The sequence below is a fragment of the Bubalus bubalis genome, chromosome 7, assembly GCF_019923935.1.
Source record: "Bubalus bubalis isolate 160015118507 breed Murrah chromosome 7, NDDB_SH_1, whole genome shotgun sequence".
Lineage (NCBI taxonomy): Eukaryota > Metazoa > Chordata > Mammalia > Artiodactyla > Bovidae > Bubalus > Bubalus bubalis.
The window spans coordinates 32,752,310-32,765,447 of record NC_059163.1 but is presented as its reverse complement, the minus strand read 5'-3'; the positions used below and the strand labels follow the sequence as shown (position 1 = coordinate 32,765,447).

At 34.8% G+C, this 13,138-nt stretch overlaps 1 protein-coding gene across 1 annotated transcript in view; it reads right to left on the bottom strand.

Moving 5' to 3' along the window:
* Positions 1–11,431, bottom strand: part of LOC102398161 (UDP-glucuronosyltransferase 2C1) — a 36,890-nt gene extending 25,459 nt beyond the window's left edge. The window contains exons 1-3 of the mRNA XM_006080172.3: positions 10,637–11,431; positions 7,664–7,812; positions 5,992–6,123 (exon numbers count right to left, since the gene is read on the bottom strand). Coding sequence (XP_006080234.1) covers positions 5,992–6,123; positions 7,664–7,812; positions 10,637–11,357 — 1,002 coding nt within the window. The 5' untranslated portion in view covers positions 11,358–11,431. The remainder of the gene's footprint in view (positions 1–5,991; positions 6,124–7,663; positions 7,813–10,636) is intronic.
* Positions 11,432–13,138: the final 1,707 nt, after the last annotated feature.

Sequence of the window (13,138 nt, the reverse complement as noted above, 5' to 3'; positions counted from 1 at the left end):
GGTCACAAAGCAAATTTTGGTAAATTTAAGAAAATTGAAATTGTATCAAACATCTTTTTCTGATCACAACTCTATGAGATTAGAAACCAGGGGGAAAACAGGGGGAAAAAATTAAAATAACACAAACACATGGAGGCTAAACAATGTTACTGAACAACCAGCATATCACTGAAGAAATAAAATAGGAAATTAAAAAAAAAAATCTAAAGACAAATGACAACAAAAATGCAATATCCAAAACATAGGGAACACAGCAAAAGAAGTTCTAAGAAAGGAAGTTTTTAATAATACAATCTTAATTTAAGTAATAAGAAAAAACTAAAATAAATAACCTATCCTTCCACCTGAGGCAGCTAGAGAAAGAATACACAGAACCAAAGTTAGTATAATGAAAGAAGTCATAATGATCAAAGCAGGAATAAATGAAATAGAGACAAAGAAAACAGTAGCAAAGATCAATGAAACTAAAATCTGGTTCTTTGAGAAATAAGCAAAATTAATAAAATTTTAGCCAAATTCATGAAACAACAAAGGGAAAGGGCTCAAATCAATAAAATGAGAAATAAAAAAGAAGTTACAATGCACAATACAGAAATACAAAAGATCATAAGGGACTACTACAAGCAACTGTGTGCCATTAAAAGACAACTTGAAAGATATGGACACATTCTTAGAAAAGTACAGTCTCCCAAAACTGAACTGGGAAGAAACAGAAAATATAAACAAACCAATCACAAGTACTAAGATTGAAACTGTGATTTAAAATGTTCCAACAAACAAATGAACAGAACCCAATAGCTTTACAGGCAAATTCTGTCAAAATTTAGGGAAGAATCAAAACCTATTTTCCTGAAACTCTTTCAAAAAATTGCAGAGGAAGCAACGTTGTGAAGCTCATTATATGAGGCCATTATCACCCTGATAACAAAAATAGAGATATCACAAAAAAAGATATCAGGCCAATATCACTGATGAACATAGATGCAAAAATCTTTAACAAAATACTAGCAAACTGAATCCAACAATGCATAAAAAGGATCATACACTGTAATCAAGTGGGATTTATTCCAGAGATGCAAGGATTGTTCAGTATACACAAATCAATTGATGTGATACACCACATTAACAGTTGGTAAAGAATCTTTCAGTCACTAAAGAATCTGCCTGCAATGCAGGAAACCCAGGTTCAGTTCCTGGGTCAGGAAGATCCCCTGGAGAAAGAAATGGCAACCCACTCCGGTATTCTTGCCTGGAGAATCCCATGGACAGAAAAGCCTGGCAAGCTACAGTCATGGGGTCACGGGTGTTGGATACGACTTAATGACTAAACCACCATCACCACCACATTAACAAACTGCAGAGTAAAACCATATCATCATGTTAACTGATGCAGAAAAATCTTTTGACAAAATTCAACACTCATTTATGATAAAAACTGTAGAATGTGGGCATAGAGGACTGCTACCTCAGCTTAATAAAGACCATATTTGACAAACCCAGGGCTTCCCTGATAGCTCAGTTGGCAAAGAATCCACCTGTGATGGGAGACACCCCAGTTCCATTCCTGGGTTGGGAAGATCTGCTGGAGAAGGGATAGACTACCCACTCCAGTATTCTTGGGCTTCCCTTGTGGCTCAGCTCGTAAAGAATCTGCCTGCAATGCAGGAGATATGGGTTAGATCGCTGGGTTGGGAAGATCCCCTGGAGAAGGGAAAGGCTACCCACTCCAGTGTTCTGGCCTAGAGAATTCCATGGACTATACCCATGGGTTGCAAAGATTTAGACATGACTGAATGACTTTTGCTTTCATGACAAACCCATAGCAAACATTACTCTCAATGATTAAAACTGAAAGCACTTCTTCTAAGACCAGGAACAAGACAAGGACATTCCCTCTCGCCATTTTTAATCAACATAGTTTTGGAGAGACAGTTTTTGGTTCCTCCAGCCCCTCGTTGATACCACTCTTAAACATTGTATTTTAATGCAATTGGAAATTCAATACTTTTATGATGATGCCTTTTAGGTTAAATGTTTAAATGGGTATTACTCCTACAAAGCAATTTTTTTTAAAGGAATTTGGATATAAATATAAAAATTGTCATAATTGTTGTAAAGGTCTGTTTTAACTAAAACTAGGAAAAAATTAAAAAAGCATATAGCTGGAATATTATAAAGTATATTTATAAATCTTTTACTATATTATTAAAAAGTTTTAACTATTTAAGAATTATTATTGATTAGTGGCCATATATGATAAGCCCATACCAAACATTATTCAAAATGGTGAAAAACTGAAAGCATTCCCCCTAAGATCAGGAACAAGAGAAGGGTGTCCACTCTCATCACTATTATTCAACATAGTTTTAGAAGTTCTAGCTACAACAATCAGAGAAGAAAAAGAAGCAAAAGGAATCCAGATTGGAAAAGAAGAAATAAAGCTCTCACTGTTTGCAGATGACATGATAGTACACATAGAAAACTCTACTAAAGATACTATCAGAAAATTACTAAAACTAATCAGTGAATTTAGCAAAGTCTCAGGATACAAAATCAATACACAGAAAACACTCACATCCCTATATACTAGCAATGAAAAATCAGAAAAAAAATTAAGGAATCAACCCCATTCACCATTGCAACAAAAAGAATTAAGTATCTAGGAATAGACCTACCTAACCTTGGACTGCAAGGAGATCCAACCAGTCCATTCTAAAGGAGATCAGTCCTGGGTGTTCATTGGAAGGACTGATGCTGAAGCTGAAACTCCAATACTTTGGCCACCTCATGCGAAGAGTTGACTCAGTAGAGAAGACTCTGATGCTGGGAGGGATTGGGGGCAGGAGGAGAAGGGGACGACAGAGGATGAGATGGCTGGATGGCATCACTGACTCGATGGACATGAGTTTGGGTGAACTCCAGGAGTTGGTGATGGACAGAGAGGCCTGGTGTGCTGCAATTCATGGGGTCACAAAGAGTCGGACACAACTGAGCAACTGAACTGAACTGAAGGAGACAAAAGAACTACACACAGAAAATTATAAGATGCTGATGAAAGAAATCAAAGATGATATAAACAGATGGAGAGATTGTCTATACTCCTGGATAAGAAGAATCAATATTGTGAAAATGACTATACAACCAAATGCAATCTACAGATTCAATGCAATCCTTATCATATTACCAGTGGCATTTTTCACAGAACTAGAATAAAAAAAAAATCACAATTCATATGGAAACACAAAAGACCCCAAATACCCAAAGCAGTCTTGAGAAAGAAGAATGGAGCTCAAGGAATCAAGCTTCCTGATTTCAGATTATACTACAAAGTTACAGTCATTAAGACAGTATGGTACTGGCACAAAAACAGAAATATGGGCCAATGGAACAAGATAGAAAGCCCAGAAATAAACCGATGCACCTATGGGTACCTTATTTTTTACAAAGGAGGCAGGAATATACAATGGGGCAAAGACAGTCTTTTCAATAAGTGTTGCTGGGAAAATTTGACAGCTACATGTAAAAGAATGAATTTAGAACAATTCCTAACACCATAAATAAAGATAAACTCAAAATGCATTAAAGTGCTAAATATAAGACCAAAAACTATAAAACTCTAAGAAGAAAACATACGCAGAGCACTCACTGACATAAATCAAGGCAAGATCCTCTATGATTCACCCCCTAGAGTAATGGAAATAAAAATAAAAGTAGACAAGTGAGACTTGGTTAAGCTTAAAAGCTTTTGCACAGCAAAGAAGCTATAAACAAGGTGAAAAGACAGCCCTCAGAATGGGAGAAAATAATAGCAAATGATACAACTGACAGAGGATTAGCTTCCAAAATATACAAGTAGCTCATACAACTCAAAACCAAAAAACAAACAACTCAATAAAAAATTGCAAAAAAGACCTAAACTGACATTTCTCCAAAGAAGACATATAGATGGCTAACAAACACATGAAAAGATGCTCAACATCACTCATTATTAGAGAAATGCAAATCGAAACTACAATGAGATGTCACCTCACATCGGTCAGAATGGCCATTGTCAAAATGTATACAAACAATAAATGCTGGAGAGAGTGTGGAGGAAAGGGAAACCTTTTGCACTGTTGATGGGAATGTAAACTGATAAAGCCACTATGGAAGACAGTATGGAGATTCTTTTAAAAACTAGAAATAAAATCACCATGTGTTGTGTTTTAGTTGCTAAGTTGTGTCCAACTCTTGCAATCCCATGGACTGTGCCTGCCAGGCTCCTCTGTCCATGGGATTCTCCAGACAAGAATACTGGAGTGGGTTGCTGTTTCCTTCTCTAGGGGATCTTCCTGACCCAGGAAACAAACCCAAGTCTCCTGCATTGCAGGCAGATGATTTATCAACTGAGCTATGAGGGAAGCCCAGCTATGACCCAGCAATATCACTCCTAGGCATATACCCTGAAGAAACCAAAACTGAAAAAGACACATGTATCCAAATATTCATTGCAGCACTATTTACAATAGCTAGAACATGGAAACAACCTAGATGACCATTGACAGATGAATGGATAAATAAATTGTGCTACATATACATAATAGGATATTACTCAGCCATAAAAAGGAACTCATTTGAGTCAGTTCTAATGAGGTGGATGAAACTAGAGCCTATTATGCAGAGTGAAGTAAGTCAGAGAGAGAAAGATAAATATTGTATACTAATGTATATATATGGAATCTAGAAAGATGGTATCAAAGAATTTATTTTCAGGGCAGCAATGGAGAAACAGACATAGAGAACAGACTTATGGACATGGGGAGAGGAGACGAGAGGATGAGATATATGGAGAGAGTAACATGGAAACTTACATTACCATATGTAAAATAGATGAAGTGAAGTGAAGTGAAAGTTGCTCAGTTGTTTCTGACTCTTTGCGACCCCATGGGTATAGTCCATGGAATTCTCCAGGCCAGAATATTGGAGTGGGTGGCTGTTCCCTTCTCCAGAGAATCTTCCCAATCCAGAGATCATACCCAGTTCTGCTGCATTGCAGGGGGATTCTTTACGAGCTGAGCCACAAGGGAAGCCCAAGAATACTGGAGTGGGTAGCCTATCCCTTCTCCAGAGGATATTCCCGACCCAGGAATCCAGCAGGGGTCTCCTGTCTTGCAGGCAGATTCTTTACCAGGTAAACTATCAGGGAAGGCTGTAAAATAGATAGCCAGTGGGAATTTGCTTTATGTCTCAGTGAACTCAAGAGGGGGCTCTGTATCAACCAGAGAAGTAGGATGGGGAGGGAGATGGGAGGGAGGTTCAAGAGGGAAGAAACATATGTATACCTATGGCTGATTCATGTTGAGGTTTGACAGAAAACAGCAAAATTCTGTAAAGCAATTATCCTTCAATTAAAAAATGAATAAATTAAAAAAAGAATCATTATTTAGGGTTGCTATTTAGGATCATTTTTAGGATTAATTTTCTAAGATTATTAGAAGAATATTTATTTAGGATTATTTTTAGAATCTAAGCTCTTGGTTTCAGGTTCAACAAGGACTCATGTTCAAAAAAATAAATCATAAGGAAGTATAGTCCCAAGACATTCTGTGAATTGAGCCTATTATTTTCATTATCTTTTCCTTTATTCTCTGTCATGTTATTTGCAACTTGTTTATATGCTTCAGATTTAAAGAAAATATAAGAACATCCAAAAAAAAGTTAGATTACATGGATGCCTTAAAACCTATACACAAAGCTGACTGATTATTTAACAGTAGCAAATGATTAAGTTTTAGCTCGTTATTTAAGGAAAATACTGCAATAGATTTTCCTGTGAATAATGCCAGTTTTAAAGCAAGGTAGCAATCAAATATCCCCTTTTAAACATTTATACTTTTTCTTTAGAGTTCACTTAAATTGACATTACCAATATCAATAGCCTTTTCTATGCCTTAAAAGTATACTTTTATAGAAGTTTTAATACAACTGTCCCTGAAAAAAATATTATCTGACCTTCTGTGGAATCTGGGCAAGGGCTGATGCAATCATATTAGACTTTTCTTCTGAGAGGTTTTTGATCATTGACCCCAGAGTAAACACCACAACTCCATCTTTTCCAGAGCTTTGAACAAACTCTTCGAATTCCTATGAAGAAAACAGTGTTTGTAATATAAAAGCTTACAGTTATAATAGATGTCACACTTTTTTCTCAATGTGTCTGAATAATTAGAACAATTCTGTACTTTCACATGTTAATGATTTGACTGTAAATAGATGACCTGAAATCATTTCTTATTAAACAAATTAAAAATTATTTTTACTAAAGGCTCATTTAGTAAAGCATATTTCAGGTATGTATGTTTCTGTGCATGCATGTTTGTGTTTGCAAATTATTGACTGCCTGTTATCTTCTGCCATTTGCTGAACTCTTTACATGTATCATTTAGCTTACATATATGGTAATTTTATGAGATATGTATACATTTGCATATCTCAGTAAGGTTAAGTAATTGTCCAAGCCTACACAACAGTAGGTGGCAGAGCAAATTTCTACCTTTAAGCTAAATAGTTCTGGTGCACTTTATATTTAGTCTTAGAAGATAATAAGATTATCTCTCATTTTTCTGCTGAATCATGGTCAGCACAATGACACGATTTTGGTATATTTAATTTTCCCTGTTTTCTAACTTTCAATTTTCTTTTATTTTGGTTATATTTGTTTTTTATATAAGCTTCCACAAACACAATCAGGAATGAGGTAGCCAAGTAACTCCTGACCAGACAAATAATGCAGAAATACCTATAAAACATACTCTGAGGATTATAGGAATATAGTAGAAATATATAATTTTGAGTTAAAAATAAAAACAGCATATTCAATCATACTGAAATAAAAAGAAATCTTTTCATCCTATATTTAAATACTAGCAAAACTAAGTTAATTAAATAAGGCAATAAAAAATACGTGAGACTTAAAATGGAAAGCCAGGTAAAAGATTTATTTTCAGGGATTTCTCACATGGTTATGAAGGCTGGCAAGTTTAATGTGCAGAACAACCCATTAGGCTGGAGACTCGGAGACGAGCCACCGCTGTAGTTCAAGTCTGCAGGCTGCCTACGGGCAGAATTCAGTCTTTTGTTATAGTCACATCTTCAGCTAATAGGATGAGGCTTATCCACATAATGAAGAGTAATTTGTTTACTCAAGGTTCACATATTTAAAAGTTAATGTCATCTGAAAATAGACTTTCAGTAACTTCCAGAAAAATGTTTGTCTAAACAGCTCAGTACCTAGCCAGGGAAATTAATACATAAAATTACCCATTACACTATATTTACAGATGACTTGACTTAAAATATAATGTTATCTTTATTTTCAATTATAGCATGGTATTCTTGAGATACTAGAAAATATTTTAAAATGTATATAGAATAGATTTTCATGAATAGTGAATGGACTTTGAACAAGAAAAGAAAATATTGAGCACTACTTCAATCAGATAATAATACATAATCCAAAATAATGGTATCCACCTTCCGACTGTAGTGTATAGTCTAAGAATATAATGACCATTAAATTCTATTCTGTATTCTCAGTTTGCAGATCAAATCTTAATAATAATTAACTAGAAATCATTTAAGAGATAAACACTCCTATAGGAAAATAATAAGCATGTTTAATTACCTTAGGTAGGGGCTTTGCAGGCTTGCAGTGCAGTCCTCCAACAAATTCAGTATTAGGTAAATAAGGCTGAGGAAATTCAAAATCCCAGTAACTTCGAAACAACCACATGTCAGCTTTCCCCATAATCTCACACAGTGTGGTAGGTTTTCCTGAATAAAAATGAAGGGTAATAGAGGGAAAACAATCTGATATGGTAAATGGAAGATATTTCTCCACCTAATTTTCTAAGTAAATTCTTGAAGACCAATACTGAGCCTTTGCAACCCAGCTTATGTATCAATTGGCCTTTCACCCTGAAGAGGACACAATAGGCAGAATATAAATAAGTAAACACAGATATAAGTATGGAGCAAAACCAAAAGCCTGTTGCTTTCTCTCTGTCAATGGAGTCTTTCATCTTGAGCTAAACCTGAACCCACTCATGTGCTTCTAGTAAGTTTAAGAAACCTAGGCAATGATCCTCAGCCTTCTGTGGTAGAGTCACACCTTCTGAAATTCCAATTTATCTCATCCTCATTGCCCAAAATGTCTCTGACTATGTTTATAATCAACTTGCGTTTTATCCTTTTTTTTCCTACTGTTTTCAAGTGTGCTGTCACAACAAATTACATCCTGAATACTTTTAGTACAATTCTTAAAGTGATTGTTTCCTTTGCTATAGTAAAGGAAAGTTCTTATTTTACAAGATTTCATCCTCTTTGGTAAAGATATTGTATTGCACAATAATCTGGTGGTGAAATATTTGCCATTTTGACATATTTAGTTAACAAACAGTACAAAAAGGGTTCCTTTGAACTGAATTGGAAGCCAAGTGAATATTTACAGAATAAGAACTCAAATTAGTGACCCTGAATTGAATCATCTTCCTTAGTTTCAACCAGAATTTCATCTCTGAATTCTATATATCTACTGCTGTATACCAAACCTTATCCAGAATTTTGGTGTCCTTTTGAAATATGTGCTCTGTGTTACCAATAGGAGGAAACCATAGCTATCTTGTTTCTTACTACATGGCTTTTTGAATATTCTCCTTGATGTCCTAAGTGCGCTAAGGTTTTTACCAGAAAAATATAAGGGATTTTGAACTCCTAGGAAGATCTATCTGCATAAGAGATCAAGGCAAATCTCAGTAAATGAAGGGCTTGACTCTGGTGATTACAATATCCAGTTTCATATTCAACACATATCTTTATGAAAATGTGTGCACACTTTAGGTTGTTTTTTGTTTTTTTAATTTTCTCTAACTTTTGAGTTAAAATACATTGAAATTAATTGTTAATGGGCATATTTCTGTCTGGTAGAAAATATCATTTCCCAAATTATGATTTTATTGCCCTATAGCATTTTTTTGGACCATTTTTGTGTCTAACCTAGTGCTCTTATCCTAAAATTACTTTATCCCCCAAGAGGTTTGTAAATAGTTTCTCAATTTTTTGAAATTAATGTTGTCTTTCTGGTTTATTCATCAATTATTTGAACATATCTATGACATATTTTAATGAAAAAAATTATATATTATGAGTTATACTTTTAAAATTGAAAAACATACTTGGAATGCATTGTATAATGATGATTTTAAATTCTGAATAGCCAAATTGCATCTATATCTTGTAGCATTTTAACATATATAAGTAAAAGAAATGTATTTCTTCTATTTACCAAGTATTTAATTCTTCTTCTCAGATTATTCTAAGTTGCTAAGAACTATGGAAGAATCAGGGACAGAGTAATACCCTATCACTAGAAAAGATGTCCCTAAACTGAGTGTCAGACTGCTGGGACCAGAAGTAAACCAGTTCAATCCAGTTGAAAGACTTAAATATAAGACCTAAAACCATAAAATTCCTCAAGGAAAACAAATGGGAAATAATTCTTGACACTCATCATGGCAGTGAATTTAAAATGTAACACCTAAAGTATAAGTAACAAAATTAAATGAAAAATGAACAAGTGGAACTGCTTCCAATTAGAAGGTTCTGCACCCTGCACAGAAATGATCAACAAAATGTAATATATCATGTATGAAACGAGTTGCCAGTCCAGGTTCGATGCACGATACTGGATGCTTGGGGCTGGTGCACTGGGACGACCCAGAGAGATGGAATGGGGAGGGAGGAAGGAGGAGGGTTCAGGATGGGGAACACATGTATACCTGTGGCGGATTCATTTTGATATTTGGCAAAACTAATACAATTATGTAAAGTTTAAAAAATAAAATAAAATTAAAAAAAAAAAGAAAGGAGCCTATGAAAATAGAGAAAATATTTGCAAACCATATGCCTATGTAGGTGCTGCCACCTAAAATATAGAAGGAACTCACACAATTCAATAGCACAAAAACAAATAATTAGCTTTTAAAAAGTTAGCTGAGGAACTGAATAAACATTCAGTTAGTCAACAAGAATCTGAAATGGTGCTCAACATTACTAGTGACCAAGAAAATTTAAAGCAAAACCACAAAGAATTAACATCTCATACCTGTTAGGAAGGCTATCATCAAAATGACAGGAGACAAATGCTGGTGAGGAGGTAGTGAAAAGAGATGAACAAATTTACACTGTTAGTGCAAATGTAAATTGGTAGAGCCAATAAGGAAAATGTTATGGAGGTTCCTAAAAATTTTTAAATTAACTTGATTTTATTTGATTTTACCATATGATCCAGAAATTCCACTTATAGTTATGAAAATAGAAAAAAAACAAAAACAAAAACAAAAAAACAGATCATTGCACTCTTAAGCTCATTGCTGCAGTATTTACAATAGCCAAAATCATGGAAATAATTTAAGTGTTCATAAATACATGAATGGATAAAGAAAATATCATTACAGATAGAATGAAACATTATTAAGTCATGAGAAACAAGGAAAACTTGCCATTTGCCTCAACATGGATGTAAGTTTTCATACAGTCAGATAAATATTTACATTTTTATAGGCTATAAGAATACTTATTATATACATATTTCTCTTACCTAAAACCTTGCTGTAATACTCATCCCATTCTGGAAATATATAATATGAATATATCATGTCACTCACTGTATAGAGTAACCAGTTCTCCAGCCTCTGTCTAAAAGTCATCTTGTCTGTCAGTCTTGATGTGACACCAGGAACATATGAAGAAGGCATAGGAAGCCCAGCACACAGTCTTTCAATGACATTCCCATAGAAAAGTCGAAAAGTGTATATAAATGGAATATTCAGGAGTTCAGCCACCAATTCCCCACAAAAACTTAAAGGGTCAGCAATACAGACATCAAACTTGGCTGCCTGTAGCCTGCTGAGTAACCCCTTGTTTGTGATAGCACTGTCACACACTCTTCTGTTTGTTAATAAAAATCTTCTGCCTAGATTTGCCAGTTTTGTTTGCATTTCCCACCATGAAAGTTTTGGCAGTTCAAACGTAGCTTCATAGAGAATGGTATTGAGCTCTTCCATGAAAGTTTCTTCAGTTACTGAAAGCCGGAGGATCTCCACATGATAGGGAATCTTGGTATGATCAATCAGAAGACTTTGTGAAGGTACCAGGACAGTTATCTCATGCCCACGAAGGTGAAGCTCTTCTAGAATAACTTGTAAATTAATCCAGTGACTAAAATCCACAGGCCATACAAGAACTTTGCCCGTCCTCCCGGAGTCAAGGAGACATAGATGCAACACGAAAAGGATGCAGAAGACTTTCACAGTCTTCATGGTTAACACTCGATCAAATTAAATCTGGGTTTAAACCAAATGCATGAAACACAATCCAAAGATCTGTCCTTAACAATCCCAATCAATTTATAGTGATTGGGCTGAACTTTGAAGTGTACTTTGTATTATGGATTAAAATGAAAAGCAACTGCTTTGATGGGAAAAAAAAAAAAACAACAACTCAATACACTGGGTTAGGAAATATATACTCAGGCTTAAACACAAATCCATAATAATTTCTAAGTAATGCTAGAAAATCCAGCATTATGTGATCGCATATTCTCTTAAGGCTAAAGTTTTTAAATTTTTTTGTTTGGTTTATTTGAATGTTCATTTGAACAGGAAGGTCTCTGTAGTGTTTCTTTTACTGATAACTCTGCCAGATATTGTAGGTATGGAAGGGATCATCACTTAATGCCAGAAATATGCATACTTTAAGAGATGTTAAGGCAGGGAGATTTATTTTTAATTTTAATTTTATATTGTATTGTAGTTGATTAGCAATGTGTTAGTTTCAGGTGTACAGCAAAGTGATTCAGTTACATGTATATATATATTTTTATACACAGTTTTTTTATTTTTATTCTTTTAAAATTTCTATTTTAAATAAAATACATATTTTAAATTCTTTTAAAGTTCTTTTTGCATTTACTTTGCTACAGAATATTGAGCAGAATTTCCTGTGCCATATAGTAAGTCCTTGTTGGTTACATCTATTTTAAACAGTAGCTTGTATGTGCTAATCCCAACTCCCAATTTATTGCTCCCCCCACCTTACCTCTTTTCTAACCATAAGTTTGTTTTATAGTGTGTTAGTCTGTTTTTGCTTGTAAACAAGTTTTGGTGTTGGAGAAGACTCATTAGAGTCCCTTGGACTGTAAGGAGATCCAACCAGTCCATTCTAAAAGAGATCAGTCCTGGGGGTTCTTTGGAAGGACTGATGCTAAAGCTGAAACTCCAATACTTTGGCCATCTCATGTGAAGAGTTGACTCACTGGAAAAGATTCTGATGCTGGAAGGGATTGGGGGCAGGAGGAGAAAGGGGCAACAGAGGATGAGATGGCATCACCAACTCGATGGACATGAGTTTGGGTAAACTCTGGGAGCTGGTGATGGACAGGGAGGCCTGGCGTGCTGCAATTCATGGGGTCGCAAAGAGTTGGACACGACTGAGCGACTGAACTGAACTGAACTGAAGTTCATTTGTATCTTTTTTTTTTTTTTAGATTGCACATAAAACAATGTGATAGTTGTCTTTCTCTGTATTCCTTATTCACTTAGTATGATACTGCCAGGTTTATCTGTGCTGCTGCAATATTTTGGAGATTAATCCCTTGTCAGTTTCTTCATTTGCAAATATTTCCTCCCACTCTAATGGTTGCCTTCCCATTTTGCTTATGTTCTGCTTTGCTGTGCAACAGCTTTTGAGTTTAATTTGATCCCATATGTTAGTTTTGTTTTCATTTCCATTACTCTAGGAAATAGATATAAAAAAGATATCATTGTAATTTATTCAGAGAATGTTTTGGTGTTCAGTCTTACATTGGTCTTTAATCCATTTTGAGTTTATTTTTTTGTGTGATGTCAAATAATGTTCTTTCATTCCTTTACATGTATTTATCCAGTTTCCCCAGTGCCACTTATTGAATAGCCAGTCTGTTCTCCATTGTAGTCTTGCTCCTTTGTCATAGATTAATTAACAATAGGTCTGTTGGGTTATTTTTGAACTTTCTATCCTGTTTCATTGGTCTATGCCTCAGTACCATACTGTCTTGATTCTG